The sequence below is a fragment of the Silene latifolia genome, chromosome 3 (genome assembly GCF_048544455.1).
Source record: "Silene latifolia isolate original U9 population chromosome 3, ASM4854445v1, whole genome shotgun sequence".
In the NCBI taxonomy this organism is placed as follows: Eukaryota; Viridiplantae; Streptophyta; class Magnoliopsida; order Caryophyllales; family Caryophyllaceae; genus Silene; species Silene latifolia.
The window spans coordinates 6,496,047-6,513,126 of NC_133528.1; the positions used below are offsets into that span (position 1 = coordinate 6,496,047).

Here is a 17,080-nt window from a genome sequence, read left to right on the forward strand (position 1 = left end):
ATAATTTTATGGTGATAATAATTAATACCATAAGTGTGCATGTTTATACTAATTAATTATTTTATTTTAAGGAAATTGAAAATCTTTTAGTCTTCTACAAATATTTAGGAAAATTATCAAGCATCTTCTTTCTTTTAGTCTCCTTGAAATTGACCATTTAATTAATTATTTTATTTTAAGGAAATTGACCATCTTAATTAATTATTTTATTTTAAGGAAATTGACCATGTTTTAGTCTCTTACAAATGTTTAGGAAAATTACCAAGCTTCTATATAATTTAATTTTAACCCAAACTATATAATATTTGCATTGAGATCCCTTAATTAGGTCCATCACACGATGCTAGTGATTTAAAACTATATAGTATAATTAATTTGTATAACTTTCTTTAATTACATTGAAGTCCCTTGGTTTCTGGATTTAATATATAGTATTGATATGATATGATATGATCGGGGTTTTAGACTTTAATAGAGGTAGATTAAATGCGGGTTTGGGCTTGATATGGGTCGGGTTCATATTAAGTATTTGGCATACTGGCGGGTGGATTTGTGGGTTTATATGGGTTAGTGGGTTGGACCTTTCTAATTTTCTTTAAATGCCTAGTTGATGATATTTGCTTATTCTTCAAGTCAGATGGGAGATCAGTTGCTTGGATGACCCATAAACATCTCTAAGTTTTGGGTATTACGGAGTAGGGGTGGTCAAACATTCAGGGCTGGCGGAGCTTGGCTAGGCGGACCCGAAATCGCCCCGAGCTAGGGGCGGGTCAACGCGATAGGCCAGGCCATGAGGCCAGGTGGAGGTGGACTCAAAACATGCCTAGGGCCGGCTCGAGGGCAGGTCCGGGTGGGATTTGCTCCACCCGAGCCTACGGGTCCGGCCATTAACAGGTTACGCGGGTCTGGTAAAAAACGACCCGAGGGGTGGGTCGTATTTGAGTCGGCCATGGGTTTTGGTCAACCTTACTAAATTAGCTATTATCACTATCTTCATGTAGCTTTTGAGGGGATCATTCGTTTGATTGAGATAAAATTCACCTCTGATTGGTTCCAAAGATCGTTCACAAATCAATTCCACCCTTTGAAAGAACACGCTACGAACCATCAACGAACTATTCTTGACTATATTACTGATGAGACTAAACCCACGAATAAATGGAAAACCCCCGATATAAGGGACGAAAAAACGAATCTCACCAAAAGGGAGACTATTATTGAATAGAAGATAGATCTGCATACTATTGGTTGAAAAATAAAGTAATTTTGGGGCTTACCATCGATTGATGATCGATGGGAACCCCGTATAATTGATGGAAGTTAGAGTTTTTAGAGAGAGTTTTTTTTTTTGTGAGAGAAATTTATTATTTGGTTTTCACTCTTTAGAACATGAGGATTTTTTTGGGTACAAATGAAGTACAAAATTTAATGTTGATTAGTTATTAACTAAACTAGCTCAAATTTACATCTATATGAAATTTATAATGCATAGAAAAATGAGGCAAAAGTAAAATAATGAAGAAAACTTGGACAAAAAACTAAAGCCATGTTCTTTTGGACGAAATTTAACTACACCAAACTGAAGAACAAATAAAGTAAAACGAACTTTACCGAACTGAAATTAAGTTAAGAAGAACCGACCAACAGTAAAAAGAAAGATTTAGTAAAGCACACAAATAGCAGCAATCAAATTTGGCTTTCCTTTACCAGACTACAAAGAGCATATAACAATACACAATAACAGTACCAAGAAGATAAGCAATGTGTAGAGCAAAAAACATGCATATCCTCTTCAAGATCCTTTAATCCTTCATCCAAAGAAAACGAAAATAAGTCGACAAAAATTAAGTTTCTACCCTCATTAGCATACTCGTCTCCTCGTCTATATCTATGTTATCATCTTTCAACCTCTGCAAAATCGCATTGACGTCCTTCCCGTGCTTGCTACTAGCTTTCAGAGCCAGATACGTGTTTTTGTTCATAGAAGCAACTCGGCTCATCAGCTTCAAAAACTCGTACACTTGATCATTGTCTCCATGCTGGCCAAGCCAAATCAGTATGTTTGAGATAACTGCACGTTTCGGGGCCCACCCTTTGTGTTGCGGGCCAAGCTGAAGAGCCTTCTCCATGCACTGCACAGCCTTCTGCATGTTCTGACATTTGATGTACCCCTCACTGATGATACCCCACGAGATGGGAACTGGTGTCGTGTTTTTACTTATCTGGTCCTCGAGTAATTTTTCGGCTTTCTCGGCCAGTCCTTTATGTGCATATCCCGATAAAAGGGCATCAACAACTCGATGATTATATTCATTGCCAGATGCTTTCCATTCTTCTAGTAATCCTTCAGCTTGTTCGAACATATCAAGCTTCATCAATGAACTAAGCATAACCATATAATCATGATTACTATGTGATTCAAAAGCATCTTTATATTTCTGCCATAATTCCGTCACCTTAGTAACGTCTCCAAGCTTTGCATATGAGCTAATCAGGAAAGTATACCCAATTGGATTATCATGTACCATATCTTCTGCTATTCGTACGCAACTAATCGCCTTTTCAGGATGACCTCCATCCAAGTAGTAGTTAGCAACTGTGGCGTACGTAAACCAGTCAAATGAGAGGTTATGTTGGTCTTTTAAGGCCTTTACAAGCTTGTCCATGGAATCAAAATCAGAAGTAAATGAGCACGCTTTCAGGCACATTTTATAGCTGATCTCATCGGGAGAAACCCCCTTATCCTGCATTTCTGAAAGTAAGTCCAGAAGTTTTTCAGGCTGTCGATTTTTCAGGTAAAGTGACATAATTTTGTTGTATGAAAGAGGACTCGAAGCAATTCCCATTTCTTTCATCTTCTCGAAAAGAGAAAGAGACTTATCTACGAGCATTCCTTGAACATAGAAGTTAAGCAAACAATTGTACATCTTTTCAGAATGGTCATTTGCTTCCTCGAAGAACTCCTCTGCAGCAGCAATGCTGCGCACCTTGCCAATGAGATCAAGGTGAAACGGAAGATCACTGGAATCTGCGTGTCTTACAGGTTTACGATTACTCCACTCTAAAACCTGCATCATTAACATAAAAGACGAGGTTAGGTTAAATACGAGAGCGAAACTCGTAAGAGACGGGCTCAGTTGCGAGGACAGCTCAACGTTTTTTATATTCCACTTCTTACAATTGTTCATTTCTCATTGGCTATGGTTCATGGATATGCAAATCCATTTCACAGTTAACGGGACAAAGTGAATAACTAATCACCGGCAAATACAAAGGAAGATATATTGGCAAACCGATAACAGGCATATTTTGCGCATCCCTCAATTGCCCAAAGAAAATAAATAAAGACAAGAAAAAGGGAAATTTAGTGATTTAATCTCCCTGAAAAAAGCCGTTTACAAAGTTGCGGAGATACACTAAACTAATAAAGTACCTATGAGGCTACAATCACTTCCATGAGAAATTTTAGTTCCTTATTATTTTCAAGGTTCATTCACAGATTAAAAGTAGCCTACGATAAAATAGTCTTTTGTGGATGAACCTTGGTATTTTGTCGTCTCCTTTGAGGAATGCGCAAATCAAACAGCTTACATGTAGCTTTAAGCATACTTCAAAACAACATACAACAACAGCTCACACTTAGTCCGAACATGATTTGGGGTCAGCTAACATGAATCATCATTCAAATCCGTTTTGTGAAATTACATTCTCTTCATTTCATGGATTTTGTTTCTTAAAGCAGCACGTAAAATAGTTTTGAAGACAGTGGTCGCTACCATGACACAACCTTGAATATGACAAATTTCTGTTTCCCTAGCCATCGTTATTTCCTCTGTTCTCACCTGCACCTTGTTTATTGTTATCATTCAACGCGCCATTTCTTAGGCATCCAATCTTGTCTTACGCATCCCTCTTGCAAAAGTACTCTCTTCATCTCTTGATATGATTTGAGTCCCATTCCTAACATATTATTACTATATTGATGTACACACTAATCTTAACCACCATTTTTTTGGGTTGCAAACGAGCTGCAACTTCGCAACTCGCAAGGGTGGTACAATATCGGGGATGGAGGATTCGAACTTGTGACCTATTGTCCAGACTTCAGTGTCCACTATAACTCCATCCATCTGACCTATTCGGTTCTTAACCAATTTAACAATATGGTTCTTGGGTCATTTCTAATGTTACACCCAACTGACAATTACTCCTTCCGTCCCGATCATTTGTTGTCCTTTTTTCGGATATCTTAGTCATTTGTTGTCCTTTCTATATTAGGAATGCATTTGATGAACAATCAACAAATGACCGGGACGGAGGGAGTAATAAAAAATCTCATTTAAAAACGCCTTAAAATCAAGACGAGGCACCTTTCATGCTACACGATTCATTCAATACTAGCTATATCAACACTACAATAGTGTTATAAATTCCATACCGTCTTAAACAAGACTAACTCAGACAACTAATTTTGAGGTTTGGGGTTACGGGTACTCACTTTTGGTCGCATACAATAATCGCAAATTATACTATGAGACCGTCTATGATGCGACCACATAAAAAGATACCATTTCTACATAAAAAGTGACCACTTTTTATCCGTAGCACCCTACACACTAAAGATTGTTTCTGAAGCGTATTTTAACCAAAGGTAAACAAATGATAGGAACGGAAGGGCAACAAACCTCAAGGGCACGATCAAATAGCTCACGTTTGCGAAGACCTCGAATAATCCTAGGAACCTCAGATTCTAACACACTTTTATCCTCAGCAAAATACTGTTCAAGTAAAGGGATGACACTGGAGCGAGGCGAATCCGTAACCAACTTAATAAATTCAGGGCTTATAGATAAAGGGGTTTTTTTAGGAACAGAACATAATGTTCTTGTTAAATTGAAATGGGAATTTGTGGGTTTTGTGAAAATTTGTTTGAGGAAGAATAATCTGGGTATACCCATGATTGAATTATTGTGTATTTAGAAATTAGGTTAAGAAAGTTTGAAGGGATTGTGATGAATTGGGTGAAAAATGTGAAGAATTTGTGGTGTGGCTAAAGTGTTGAGAGGTTTTTCATGTTTGATTTGGGGTTTTAGGTTTTACCTGAGAGTAGCTTATGAGACTAGAAGGGTTTAAGGTTTGTGGTTTAAATATAAGGGATAACTCCGAAGGAAGACCGACTCCATCTCATAATATGTTTATTTGAATCCCGATTCGTAATTATTTTACAATTTGAAAAAGTTTGATTTTTTTTTTTTTTTTTTTTTTTTTTTTTTTTTTTTTTGATTAGGTAAGGAAACTAGGTTGATCTCTACAGGGAGACCAACCTATCTCATCCTTTCGAATGAGGAGGTAAGTTGAAGCTCACCGCATTATCAAACCACTCGAAAGATTTGGACATGAATGTCCAATAGTAGCCATGAAGTCAAGAACCTTGTTGGCTTCATTTAAAGAATGTTTAATTATCACTTCATCGAAAAAATGAAGGTCTAATTTCACATCCTTAATAATACTAGAAATTTCCAAGGAATTTGCCAAGTACCTCGAATTGAGTTAATAACACATAAATTATCACCCTCCACAATTAACTTTGAGATTCCTAAGTATTTGTTTGCTAAAATACTTTCTTTTAAAGCGAGAGCTTCCGCAACAAGGATACTATTGGATCCGCATTTTTTTGCTCCCAACAAAACGACTTTACCATTGTGATCTCTTATAGAATATCCTAAAGAAGCTTTATTACCTTCTATTCTTGATCCGTCAAAATTTAGCTTTAGGAAACCGTTTCTAGGTTTTTCCCACCAAATTTCTTCCTTACTAGAGTTGTTTCTAGCTGACTGATTCCGTCAAAAAGTTTGATTGATTCTTATTTTACGATTTTATTCGGTTGTGGGATCTTACAATCGAAATATGTTGGTTATAATGGGGATATAGCGAAATTGGTAGACGTTATGGACTTAATTGGCTTAAACCTTAGTATGGAAATCTGCTAAGTGGAAACTTTCAAATTCAGAGAAACTCTGAAATGAAAAAAGGAAAATCCTGATCAACCTCCTTTAAAAAGGATTGATCTCTTGGTGATTTGGGGGTGAGGAAATGTTCTTTGGGGTTCATGGGTGGTGGAGGTATAGGTGGTGCATAGAGTTGTGTTCACTGAATTACCGTTCCAAAACTGGATCGGATCGGACGAATTCGTGGACTGGATAATCACCTATCTCAAGACCGGGGACCAGACCGGAGACCCGACCAGTATTGAGTTTTATTTTTTTCATGTGGACCGGAGACCGGTCACCACATTTTATGGGACCCGGAGACCCGACCAGTATGTATCTGGCCGTTCTGGGTTGGTCCAGTTTGCCGGTCTGGGCCACTTTCTGTTTAACCCTAGTGGTGTGAGATTTCGAATAAGGAAGGGGTGGCGACGACATGCTAAAGGCAGTGTGGTAAACTGGTGATGGTTGGAAAGTGGTGGCAATAGTAGGACAGTAGGTGTTGATAATGGGTAGTTAGGGTAAGCGAGGAAAAAGGAACGAATTACCATAGTCCCTAGGAGATGTGGAAAACACAAAAACTCCGGAGAGAGAGACAGTCTATTAATAGCGTTATTGAGACACCTCTCACATGATGGGATAAAGGATCCACTAAATTTCTTTTTTCCCCATTATGTCTCCACTAATGAAATCATCAACTTTAATTCTTTTTGGGGGTAGGGATAGAATCTCATTCCCTTTATTTGTGTCAAACAAACACAAATAAATGAACAAAGCGTCTTGCTTGTGACGGGCTAATCCCGTCACAAGCTGAAGACCTCTCACAAAAAGGGAGAGGGGACAAGGTGGGGCAGAGGCGTAGCTACCTAGTAGCATGGGGTAGCAGCCGCTACCCCAAACCCCGAAAATTTGACTAAGAAGTTGAAATTTTGCTACTCCATATATCAATAATATTTGTCAAAGGATAAATAAATAATACGTTTCTAAGGTAGCATCAGAATGTGCATGATCTAGTGGTAAAGTACAAGTACATCTCTCAGGATATTCAGGTTTGACTCCTACAATAAGCAATTTTTTTTATATGAAGTATTACGTACTCCGTATTAGTCTATTACATATTGTATCATTTTTTTTATCATTTTTTTATTAGTTACGTTTGATGGTCATACGAATTGTTCTTGCAAGACAAATGCTAGATGAAAGGTCTTAACTACCTAGGAAAAAAAAAACGAATTGTTTATAAAAAAATTCTATGTTGTTATTGTGTTCACGGCTTCACGCTACTTTCGCTACCCCAAATTTTCAATCCTGGCTCCGCCTCTGAGGTGGGGCATCCCCCATGTGCTTCCCCACTTGCCTCTCATGGGTATTTTGTGAGAGAAAATGGTATCCGTCTTCAGCTTGTGACGGATATCGCCGTCTTCAATGAGATTTTGTGCTCCTTCACAAAATCTCATTGAAGACGGGCGATATCCGTCACAAGCTTGTGACGGATAGCATTTCCTCTCATAAAATACCCATTGGGAGGTGACTGGGAAGCACATAGGGGGTGCCCCACCTTGTCTCCTCTCCCTTTTTGTGAGAGGTCTTCAGCTTGTGACGAATTCAAACAAGACGCATTGTTCCTCCTTTTCAAACACTACCTAAGTGAATTAATACCAGGATTCGGTCATATTATTAAAGTACATCCATATATAACGTGGGCTACAATTTAATTCGTTTATTGAAAAACATTTTCTACTCCCTCTCAAAATTTGATAATCTTGTAGCATTCATGACGATAAATCAAACAAGATCTCACATGACTATATTTTGTCTTATAGATTAAGAATACTATCAAAGATTCCATACGACCATGAATAGTGCCAAAAAGCAACTGTAACCTTTGATCTGGATGGGAGGGAGTATAAGAGAACGCAAAAAGCGTTAGTTATCGTACGCACTCTTTACCATAGATCAATTCTTTAGCCTTTACCTACCAAAGTAGAGTCTATTAACCTCTTAGCATCACCAATTACCAATAAAATATTTCAAGTATAAAGTAAAAGTGGAGCGAAATACAAATCTAAGAAACGCCTACGCGTGCATTTGTACGAGAACTACAATAGTAGCAGTAGCAAGAAGATAAACGCCTACGCGTGCATTTGTACAAGAAATGCATTTGTACAAGAAATACAATAGTAGCAGTAGCAAGAAGATAAATGTGTAGAACAGAACTTGCATCTCCTCTGCACTGCACTAATCTACTACTCTTCAAGTTCCTTTAATCTTTCATTCAGGTACATGAAACAAAGTCGACAAAGTTTCTACTCTTAAAGTCTTCATAGCTTACTCGTCTCCTCGTCTACGTCTATGTTATCATCTTTCAACCTCTGCAAAATAACATTGACGTCCTTCCCGTGCTTGCTACTAGCTTTCAGCGTCAGAAACGTGTTTTTGTTCATCGGAGCAACACGGCTCATCAGCTTCAAAAACTCGTACACTTGATCATTGTCTCCATGCTGGCCAAGCCAAGTCAGTATGTTTGAGATAACTGCACGTTTCGGGGCCCACCCTTTCTGTTGTGGGCCAAGCCGAAGGGCCTTCTCCATGCACTGCACAGCCTTCTGCATGTTCTGACATTTGATGTACCCCTCACTGATGATACCCCACGAGATGGGAACTGGTGTCGTGTTTTTACTTATCTGGTCCTCGAGTAATTTTTCAGCTTTCTCGACCAGTCCTTTTTGCACATATCCAGATAAAAGGGCATCAACGACACAATGATTATATTCATTGCTCGATGCTCTGCATTCTTCTAATAACCCTTCAGCTTGTTCGAACATATCAAACTTCATCAATGAACTAAGCATGACCATATAATCATGATTCCTATGTGATTTACAAACATCTTTCTGTTTCTGCCATAATTCCGTCACCTTAGTAACGTCTCCAAGCTTTGCATATGAACTAATCAGGAAATTATACCCAACTCGATCACGTACCATATCTTCCGCTATTTGTAGGCAAGTAATCGCCTTTTCAGGATGACCTCCATCCAAGTAGTAGCTAGCAACTGTGGCATACGTCAACCAGTCAAATGAGAGGTGATGTTGGTCTTTTATGGCCTTTACAAGCTTGTCCATGGAATCAAAATCAGAAGTTAAAGCGCACCCTTTCAGGCACAATTTATAGCTGATCTCATCGGGAGAAACCCCCTTATCCTGCATTTCTAAAAGTAAGTCTAGAAGTTTATCAGGAAGTCGATTTTTTAGGTAAAGTGACATAACTTTGTTGTATGTAAGAGGACTCGAAGCAATTCCCATTTCTTTCATCTTCTCGAAAAGAGAAAGAGACTTATCTACGAGCATTCCTTGAACATAGAAGTTAAGCAAACAACTGTACATCTTTTCAGAATGGTCATTTGCTTCCTCGAAGAACTTCTCTGCAGGAGCAATGCCACGCACCTTGCCAATCAGATCAAGGTGAAAAGAAAGAACACCGGAATCTGTGTGTCTAACAGGTTTACGATTAGCCCACTCTAAAACCTGCATCATTAACAAAAAAAATGGTTTGGTTAATTACGAGTAGCAAAACTTGTAAGAGACGGGCTCACTTGTGAAGACAGCCCAACGTTTTTTATATTCCACTTCTTACAATAGTTCATTTCTCATAGGCAAACCGATAACAGATCTATTTAAATCACGATGCCCTAGATCTCTCTGTAAGCAGTTGATTTGCGCATCCCTCAATTGCCCAAAGAAAATAAACAAACACAAGAAAAAGGAAAATTTAGTTATTTGATCTCCATAAAAAATAGCCTTTTACAAAGTTGAGGAGAAACACTAAAGTACCTACGAGGCTACGATCACTTCCATGAGAAATTTTATTTCCATACTTAGTTTGAGAAGGCGCACTGAGGCGATGGGGTACCAAGGGGCTAAGGCGCACGCCTTTTGCACACGAGGCGCGCTGATTTTTCAACAGAAAATCCATATCTTATAATCAAATTTTGTGCAAGAATAGTCCCTTTTTTTGTTTTAAAGAGGGCTAACATGTTTTTAAAAGTGAAAATTAAGGATAAGGGGGAGAAAAGAAGGGTAAAATAAAAGAATTTTGAAAAAAAATATGGAATTGCACACTAATGCGCCTCACTCACAGCCTCACTAGTTGCACCTTGGGTGGGCCTTAGGTGCTGGTTGGCGCCTCACTGCGCCTTGCGCCTAGGCGCGCTTTTGTAAACTAAGTTTCCATATTAGTTTTAAGGTTCATTCACAGAATAAAAGTAGCAAACGATCAATGACATAAAATAGTCTATTGTGGATGAACCTTGGTATTTTGTCGTCTCCTTTTGAGGAATGCGCAAATCAACTATTTTACATGCTGCTTTAAGCATACTCCAAAACAGCATACAATAACAACAACAATAAGAAGTGAGCCTTAGAGCATGTACAATAGAGAGGATGGAGTCTCCTCTTAGCACTCTCTCTCATCTAAGAGGAGCTCCTCTCTATTGTAGAGAATGCATAGAATATCCTCTTAGAAGGAGGAAGTTCTCTTCTTCCTCTAAAATTAGAGGATTTTGAACATTGGCCCTTGTGCCAACAATCCAATCATATTTTTCCATTTTTAATATTTACATTTTATTTTTGCATTTTAATATAAGTTAAAATATTATTAAAATGGTAGAGGATGAATAAGAGGATCCTCTCTATTGTAAACAAAAATTATAAGAAGAGCATGAACATAGTGGAAATGGATGTGGGTCATACAGAAAATGATGTGTCAAAAAATGAAAGGGTAAATGAAAAATTAAGAGGATGATAATGTACTCTCTATTGTACATGCTCTAGGGCATTAGCAATAGATGAACCTCTAATAGGTTTGTTCTCATGCCACATAAGTTAGTATACAAACTCATTTTCCTACAAACCCCATCCCAACAATAAATAAACATCTTCAATGTTCATCACATGGCCCACCATATTGTTTCTTCTCTCACATTCTCTCTCTACAAACCCGGATACTATATTATAACCTCTCTCATCCATGAACCTCAATACCCATGTTCAACAATAGAGGGTTTGTAGACAAACCTCTAAAATAAGTGACACATCATCTTACAAACCTATTGACAAACCTCTATTGCTATTGCCCTTAGTCCCAACATGAATGGGGTCGGCTAACATCAATCATCATTAGAATCCGTTTGTGAAATTATACTCTTCATTTCATCGAGGCTAGTTTTGTTTCTTAAAACAGCACATAAAATAGTTTTGAAGACAACATCAGGGGTCCCTAACTCGCTACCATGACACAACCTTGAGTATGATTATACCACAACTTTCGGTTTCTCTAGCCATCGGTATTTCCTCTGTACTAAATTGATGTACACACTAATCTCAACCATTATTCTTTTTGGTGTCAAATGAGCCACAACTCCGCAAGGGCAGCACAACATCGGGGGTCAGGGATTCGAACCTGGAACCTATTGTCCACTATAGGTGCATCTTAACCACTAGGCTAATACCTACTCGGTTCTTAACCATTATTAACAATATAGTTCTTTGATCATTTCTAACGTTACAACCAACTGACAATTAATACAAAATCTCATTTAAAACCGCCTTAAACTCAAGACGGGAATATGCTACATGATTCATTTTAATACTATAGCTAATTAGCTATAACAACAGTCTATGAGAGTATGAGACTATCCATGGTGCGACCACATAAAAAGTGACAATTTTTATCAATTTTATGGTAAGAGTAACAGTTTATTATAAATTGGTCACTTTTTATCCGTCGCACCATACACAATAATTATTGTCTCTGAGGCGTATATTAATGAAAGGTAAAAAAATGATTGGAACGGAGAGGTAATAAAAAGAGCAACAAACCTCAAGAGCACGATCAAACAGCTTACGTTTGCGAAGATCTCGAATAATCTTAGGAACCTCGGATTCTAACACATTCTTATCCTCATTAAAATACTGTTCAAGTAAAGGGATGACACTGGAGCGAGGCGAACTCGTAACAAACTTAACAAACTCAGGGCTTATAGATAAAGGGGTATTTGTAGGAACAGAACATAATGTTCTTGTTAAATTGAAATGGGATTTTGTGGGTTTTGTGAATAATTGTTTGAGGATTAATAATTTGGGTATACCCATGATTGAATAATTGTATATTTAGAAATTAGGTTTAAAAAATTTAAAGGGATTGTGATGAAATTGATGATTTGGGTGAAAAATGCGAAGAATCTTTGGTGTTGCTAAAGGGGGGAATTTGTTGAGAGGTTTTTCATTTTTGATTGGGGTTTTAGGTTTTACTAGAAGAGTAGCTCATGAGACTAGGAGGTAGTCCTAACTCAAACGGATTAATCGGGTCGGCTTATTAGTTCAGTTCGAGTTCAGGTTATTTCCGGGTTAAGTATTATATCAAGTTATTTGTGGATAATAATCAGTTTTCAACAATAAACATTCGGCCAGGTTATACTTTATACTGAGTCAGGTCAATTTCGGGTCCTGAGTTTGGGTGTTGGGCCGAGTTATTCGGATAAGGTCAATTTTTCCAAGGCTACCAAAGCAGTGTTGGTTAACCTCTTAGCATTACACATTAGTCATTACCAGTAAAATATTTTAAACACCAGAAATTTTCAAAATTATAGTTGGAGTTCAATACAATTAGTCTAATTACTAACGCCTTAATACATCCAATTTCCAAATCGAAGAAAGCGTGCATTTGCATGAGATCTACACCAGCGGTACCAAGATCAAAAAATGTGGAGCGAAAAACTTGCATCCACTCTACACTACATAAAACAAAGTGAACAAGAATTATTTTCCTACTTTCATTACTTTGTCTACGTCTATGTTATCATCTTTCAACCTCTGCAAAATCACAGGGACGAACTTCCCAAGCTTGCTACTAGCTTTCAGAGTCAGATATGAGTTTTCGTTCACTGGAACAACTCGGCTCATCAACTTCAACAACTCGTACACTTGATCGCTGTCTCCATCGTCACCAAGCCAAGTCAATATTTTTGAGATAACTGCACGTTTCGGAGCCCAACCATTGGGTTGCGGACCCAGCTGAAGAGCCTTTTTCATGCACTGCACAGCCTTCTGCATATTCTTACAGTTGACGTACCCCTCACTGATGATACCCCACGAAATAGGAACTGGTGTCGTGTTTTTACTAATCTGGTCCTCGAGTAATTTTTCAGCTTTCTCGACCAATCCTTTTTGCGCATATCCAGATAAAACGGCATCAAGTACTAGATGATTATATTCATTGCCAGACGCTTTCCATTCTTCTAGTAACCCTTCCGCTTGTTCAACCAGATCAAGCTTCATCAACGAACTAAGCATGACCATATAATCATTATTACTGTATGATTTACAAACATTTTTGTGTTTCTGCCATAATTCCGTAACCTTAGTAACGTCTCCAAGCTTTGCATATAAACTAATCAGGACTTTATACCCTTCTGAATTATCATGTACAGTAGCTTCAGCTCTTTCTAGGCAACTAATCGCCTTTTCAGGATGACCTTTAACCAAGTAGTAGTTAGCAACTGTGGTATACGTCGACCAGTCAAATAAGTGATGCTGGTCTTTTATGGAGTTTACAAGCTTGTCCATGGAATCAGAATCAGAACTTAAAGCGCACGCTTTCAGGCACAGTTTATAACTGACCTTATCCTGCATTTCTGAAAGTAAGTCAAGAAGTTGATCAACCTGTCGAGTTTTTAGGCAAAGTGACGTAATTTTGTTGAATGTATGAGGACTCGAAGCAATTCCTATTGCTTTCATCTTCTTGAAAAGAGCAAGAGACTTATCTACGAGCTTTCCTTGAACATAGAAGTCAAGCAAAGAAGAGCACATCTTTTCAGAATGGTCATTTGCTTCCTTGAAGAACTCCTCTGCAGCAGCAACACCGCGCACCTTGCCAACGAGATCAAGACGTAAAGGAAGATCAACAGAAATTGTGTGGTAAACAGGTTTACGATTAGTCCACTCTAAAACCTGCATCATTACCAAAAAAACAGGTGTGATTAACAATGAGTAGCGAAACTTGTAAGAGACGGTCTGACTTGTGAGGGCAGCCTGATGTTTTTTATATTCCACTTCTTACAATTGTTCATTAGTTCATTTCTCATTGGCTCATTGCATCATATGGTTAATGGAAATGCCATAGTTGACGGGAGCAAGTGAATAACTAATCACCGGCAAATACAGAGGATGATTGGCAAACCGTTAACAAGTCTATTTACAACACGCTGCAGCTGTGTGGATATTCTCTAGATCTCTCGGTAAGTAGGTGATTTCCACATCCCTCAATTGCCTCAAAAAAATAAAATAACAAAGACGAGAGAAAGGAAAATATAGTTATTTGATCTCCATGAAGAGAGTCTTCAACAAAGTTGCGGAAAAATACTAAAGTACCTACAAGGCAACGATTACTACCATGAGAAATTGTATTTCCTCATTAGTTTCAGGGTTCATTCACAGAGTAGAAGTAGCGCATAATCAATGGCATTAAATAGTCTTTAATGGATTATAAATTTCGTATATTGTCGTCTGCTTTCCTAATCGGGTTCAATTGCTACCACATCAAACAAGGTCACAAGAAAACCGAAGCAAATCTGCGCTTTTGTTACAGACGCAGTTCACTTAAGTGAACAATATTACAACTTGCAGGAACATAAGATCCCGAAATACCACAACCATATGCAACAAAGCGCACACGTTTATGAAAAAAAAAGCATACTGCAAAACAGCATACAACAACAAGAACAACCAAGCCTTAGTCCCAAATTCGCAATAGGATTGGGGATAGGCTAACATGAATCAGCATTCAAATCCGTATGTGAAATTATATTCTCTTCATTTCATCAATGCTAGTTTTGTTTCATAAAGCAGCAGGCAATATACTTTTGAAGACATTGTCCGCCAGTCGCTATCATGACACAAACTTGAATAAGATTATATGATAACTTTCAGTTTCTGTAGCCATCGATATTTCCGCTGTTCTAACCTGCTCCTCCTTTATTGTTATCATCCAATGCGCCATTTCTTATCTTAAGTACATCTCTTGCAAAAGTACTCACTTGAAGCGAGCTCGTAAAACTAATGTGTTGAGTCCCATTCCTAACAAATTACTACCATACTAGTGTATAATACCCGTTTACTCCGGATTCAAGCAGGGTAGGAGTGTAGCACCACTAGGACGGTAAATCTCTCACTCATAAGTTCTAACACTACTACATTCCTAGGGCTTGAACTCGAGACATTTGGTTAAGCTAGAACAACCACTTACCATTTGATCCAAGTGCTCATATGGGTAATCTTAACCGTTATTAAAAATATGTTACACCCAACTGACAATTAATACAAAATCTCATTTAAAACCGTCTTCAGCTCACCATGGACTCCTTTCATGCTCCGTGATTCATTTAATACTAGCTATAACAACATTGCTATAAATTCAAGTGGTATGTCTAGTTTGTGACAATTGTACGGTGCAACGGAGGAAAATTGACCATTTTATGATAAATGAGCACCATTGTGGTTTAAAAAGTGACCACTTTTTTTTACACAATACAAAGTGACCGCCTTTTTACATAAAATGGTCACTTTTCATCCGTGTAGTAGAACATAATTTGGGAAATTCCAGACCGTCTTAAACAAGACTAACTCAACAACTAATTTTGAGGTTAATATGCATTCATATTTCATACAACACCACAATATAAATAAAAATGGACCTAAATTGATACCGCCTCAGCTCAATGGACTAGTAATTTGTATTTTAATCAAAAGTAAACAAATGATTGAAACAGAAGGTAAACGAAACAGAAACAAACCTCAAGGGCACGATCAAACCGCTTATGTTTGCGAAGAGCTCGAATAATCATAGGAACCTCAGATTCTAACAAACACTTATCCTTAGTAAAATACTGTTCAAGTAAAGGGATGACACTGGAGCGAGGCGAATCCGTAACAAACTTAACAAATTTAGGGCTTAAAGATGAAGGGGATTTTGGGGAAAAAGAACATAATGTTCTTGTTAAATTGAAATGGGAATTTGTGGGTTTTGTGAACAATTGTTTGAGGAATAATAATCTGGGTATACCCATGATTGAATAATGGTAAATTTAGAGATTCGGTTTAAAAAATTTAACGGGATTGTGATGAAATTGATGATTTGGGTGAAAAAATGTGATGAATTTGGGGAAGTGGCTAAAGGGAAGAGTTTGTTGAGAGGTTTTTCATTTTTGAATTTTGATTGGGGTTTTAGGTTTTGGTGGTGGCTGTACCAGGGTTTAAGGTTTGTGACGAGCAGATTACGTCCTGTTGTCGTTTTGTCACGGTGGATACTCTTGATTTACACACACCTTAAAAAAAAAGGTGAACAGCAAAAAATTTTCCACAAATAGTTTAGATACTTTCTAATAAAGTTCATATTTTTTAACAAAAAACTCGGATACTTTATTATAAAGCTCGGATTCTATACCGTACAATTGGGTGTATAATCCATGAATTGAAATTTTTGTGGTATCCTTATGTTTAAATACTCACTTTTTTGATATGGTAAGAGGATATAACTCGGGTTTACGAGTTAAAAAACAAGACAATTTTTTTTCCAAATCAATAATTTTTCGGAGAACTACGATTTGGAAAAAAAAAAAGTAGTTTGGAACTCGTGACCAAGAAATTATGACAATATTTTTTCTTCAAATCGTAATTCTCGGAAAGATGATTGATTTGAAAAAAAAAAACGTCATTTTCTGAACTCGCAAACACGAGCTATGGCCTCTTAAAAATTTTTGGATTAAAAAATTGGATATTTCATACAAAATGTCAAATTTTAGGGATTACTCCTTATTGGCTATGTCCATGACTCCATGGTCGTATCGACCGGCAAGTTTAATTATCACCATCTCAATGACCATTTTACTATTCCATGGACAAAAACGACCATTTTACCCCTTTTATTTCAACTCTCAAATTTATCTCAATGACCATTTTACTTTATCTCAATTATTTTTACAGGAACCAAAGTTTTATAAAGAGTAATAAAGTTCAATATCACCAAGTGACGTTCTA

At 37.5% G+C, this 17,080-nt stretch overlaps 3 protein-coding genes across 3 annotated transcripts; all 3 read right to left on the bottom strand.

Moving 5' to 3' along the window:
- Nucleotides 1–1,595: 1,595 nt before the first annotated feature.
- On the bottom strand, nucleotides 1,596–5,191 carry LOC141646963 (pentatricopeptide repeat-containing protein At4g21705, mitochondrial-like). The gene is made up of 2 exons (XM_074454977.1): nucleotides 4,686–5,191; nucleotides 1,596–3,068 (listed from the first exon to the last, which is right to left on the bottom strand). Exons 1-2 carry the CDS (start codon nucleotides 4,956–4,958, stop codon nucleotides 1,845–1,847), a joined length of 1,497 nt encoding a protein of 498 aa, XP_074311078.1. The 5' UTR covers nucleotides 4,959–5,191; the 3' UTR covers nucleotides 1,596–1,844.
- A 2,797-nt stretch (nucleotides 5,192–7,988) lies between these two features.
- Nucleotides 7,989–12,296, bottom strand: LOC141646964 (pentatricopeptide repeat-containing protein At4g21705, mitochondrial-like). The gene is made up of 2 exons (XM_074454978.1): nucleotides 11,867–12,296; nucleotides 7,989–9,514 (listed from the first exon to the last, which is right to left on the bottom strand). Exons 1-2 carry the CDS (start codon nucleotides 12,137–12,139, stop codon nucleotides 8,309–8,311), a joined length of 1,479 nt encoding a protein of 492 aa, XP_074311079.1. The 5' UTR covers nucleotides 12,140–12,296; the 3' UTR covers nucleotides 7,989–8,308.
- Nucleotides 12,297–12,563: 267 nt separating this feature from the next.
- Nucleotides 12,564–16,195, bottom strand: LOC141646965 (pentatricopeptide repeat-containing protein At4g21705, mitochondrial-like). Its single transcript, XM_074454979.1, has 2 exons — nucleotides 15,838–16,195; nucleotides 12,564–13,996 (listed from the first exon to the last, which is right to left on the bottom strand). Exons 1-2 carry the CDS (start codon nucleotides 16,108–16,110, stop codon nucleotides 12,806–12,808), a joined length of 1,464 nt encoding a protein of 487 aa, XP_074311080.1. The 5' UTR covers nucleotides 16,111–16,195; the 3' UTR covers nucleotides 12,564–12,805.
- Nucleotides 16,196–17,080: the final 885 nt, after the last annotated feature.

Bases quoted from the DNA above. Each gene is read 5' to 3' on its own strand.
- LOC141646963 (XM_074454977.1), bottom strand. From the start codon at position 4,958: ATGGGTATACCCAGATTATTCTTCCTCAAACAAATTTTCACAAAACCC. The intron at 3,069-4,685 runs GTTTGTTGCCCT...TTAATGATGCAG, and splicing joins TATTTGATCGTGCCCTTGAG to GTTTTAGAGTGGAGTAATCG.
- LOC141646964 (XM_074454978.1), bottom strand. From the start codon at position 12,139: ATGGGTATACCCAAATTATTAATCCTCAAACAATTATTCACAAAACCC. The intron at 9,515-11,866 runs GTTTGTTGCTCT...TTAATGATGCAG, and splicing joins TGTTTGATCGTGCTCTTGAG to GTTTTAGAGTGGGCTAATCG.
- LOC141646965 (XM_074454979.1), bottom strand. From the start codon at position 16,110: ATGGGTATACCCAGATTATTATTCCTCAAACAATTGTTCACAAAACCC. The intron at 13,997-15,837 runs GTTTGTTTCTGT...GTAATGATGCAG, and splicing joins GGTTTGATCGTGCCCTTGAG to GTTTTAGAGTGGACTAATCG.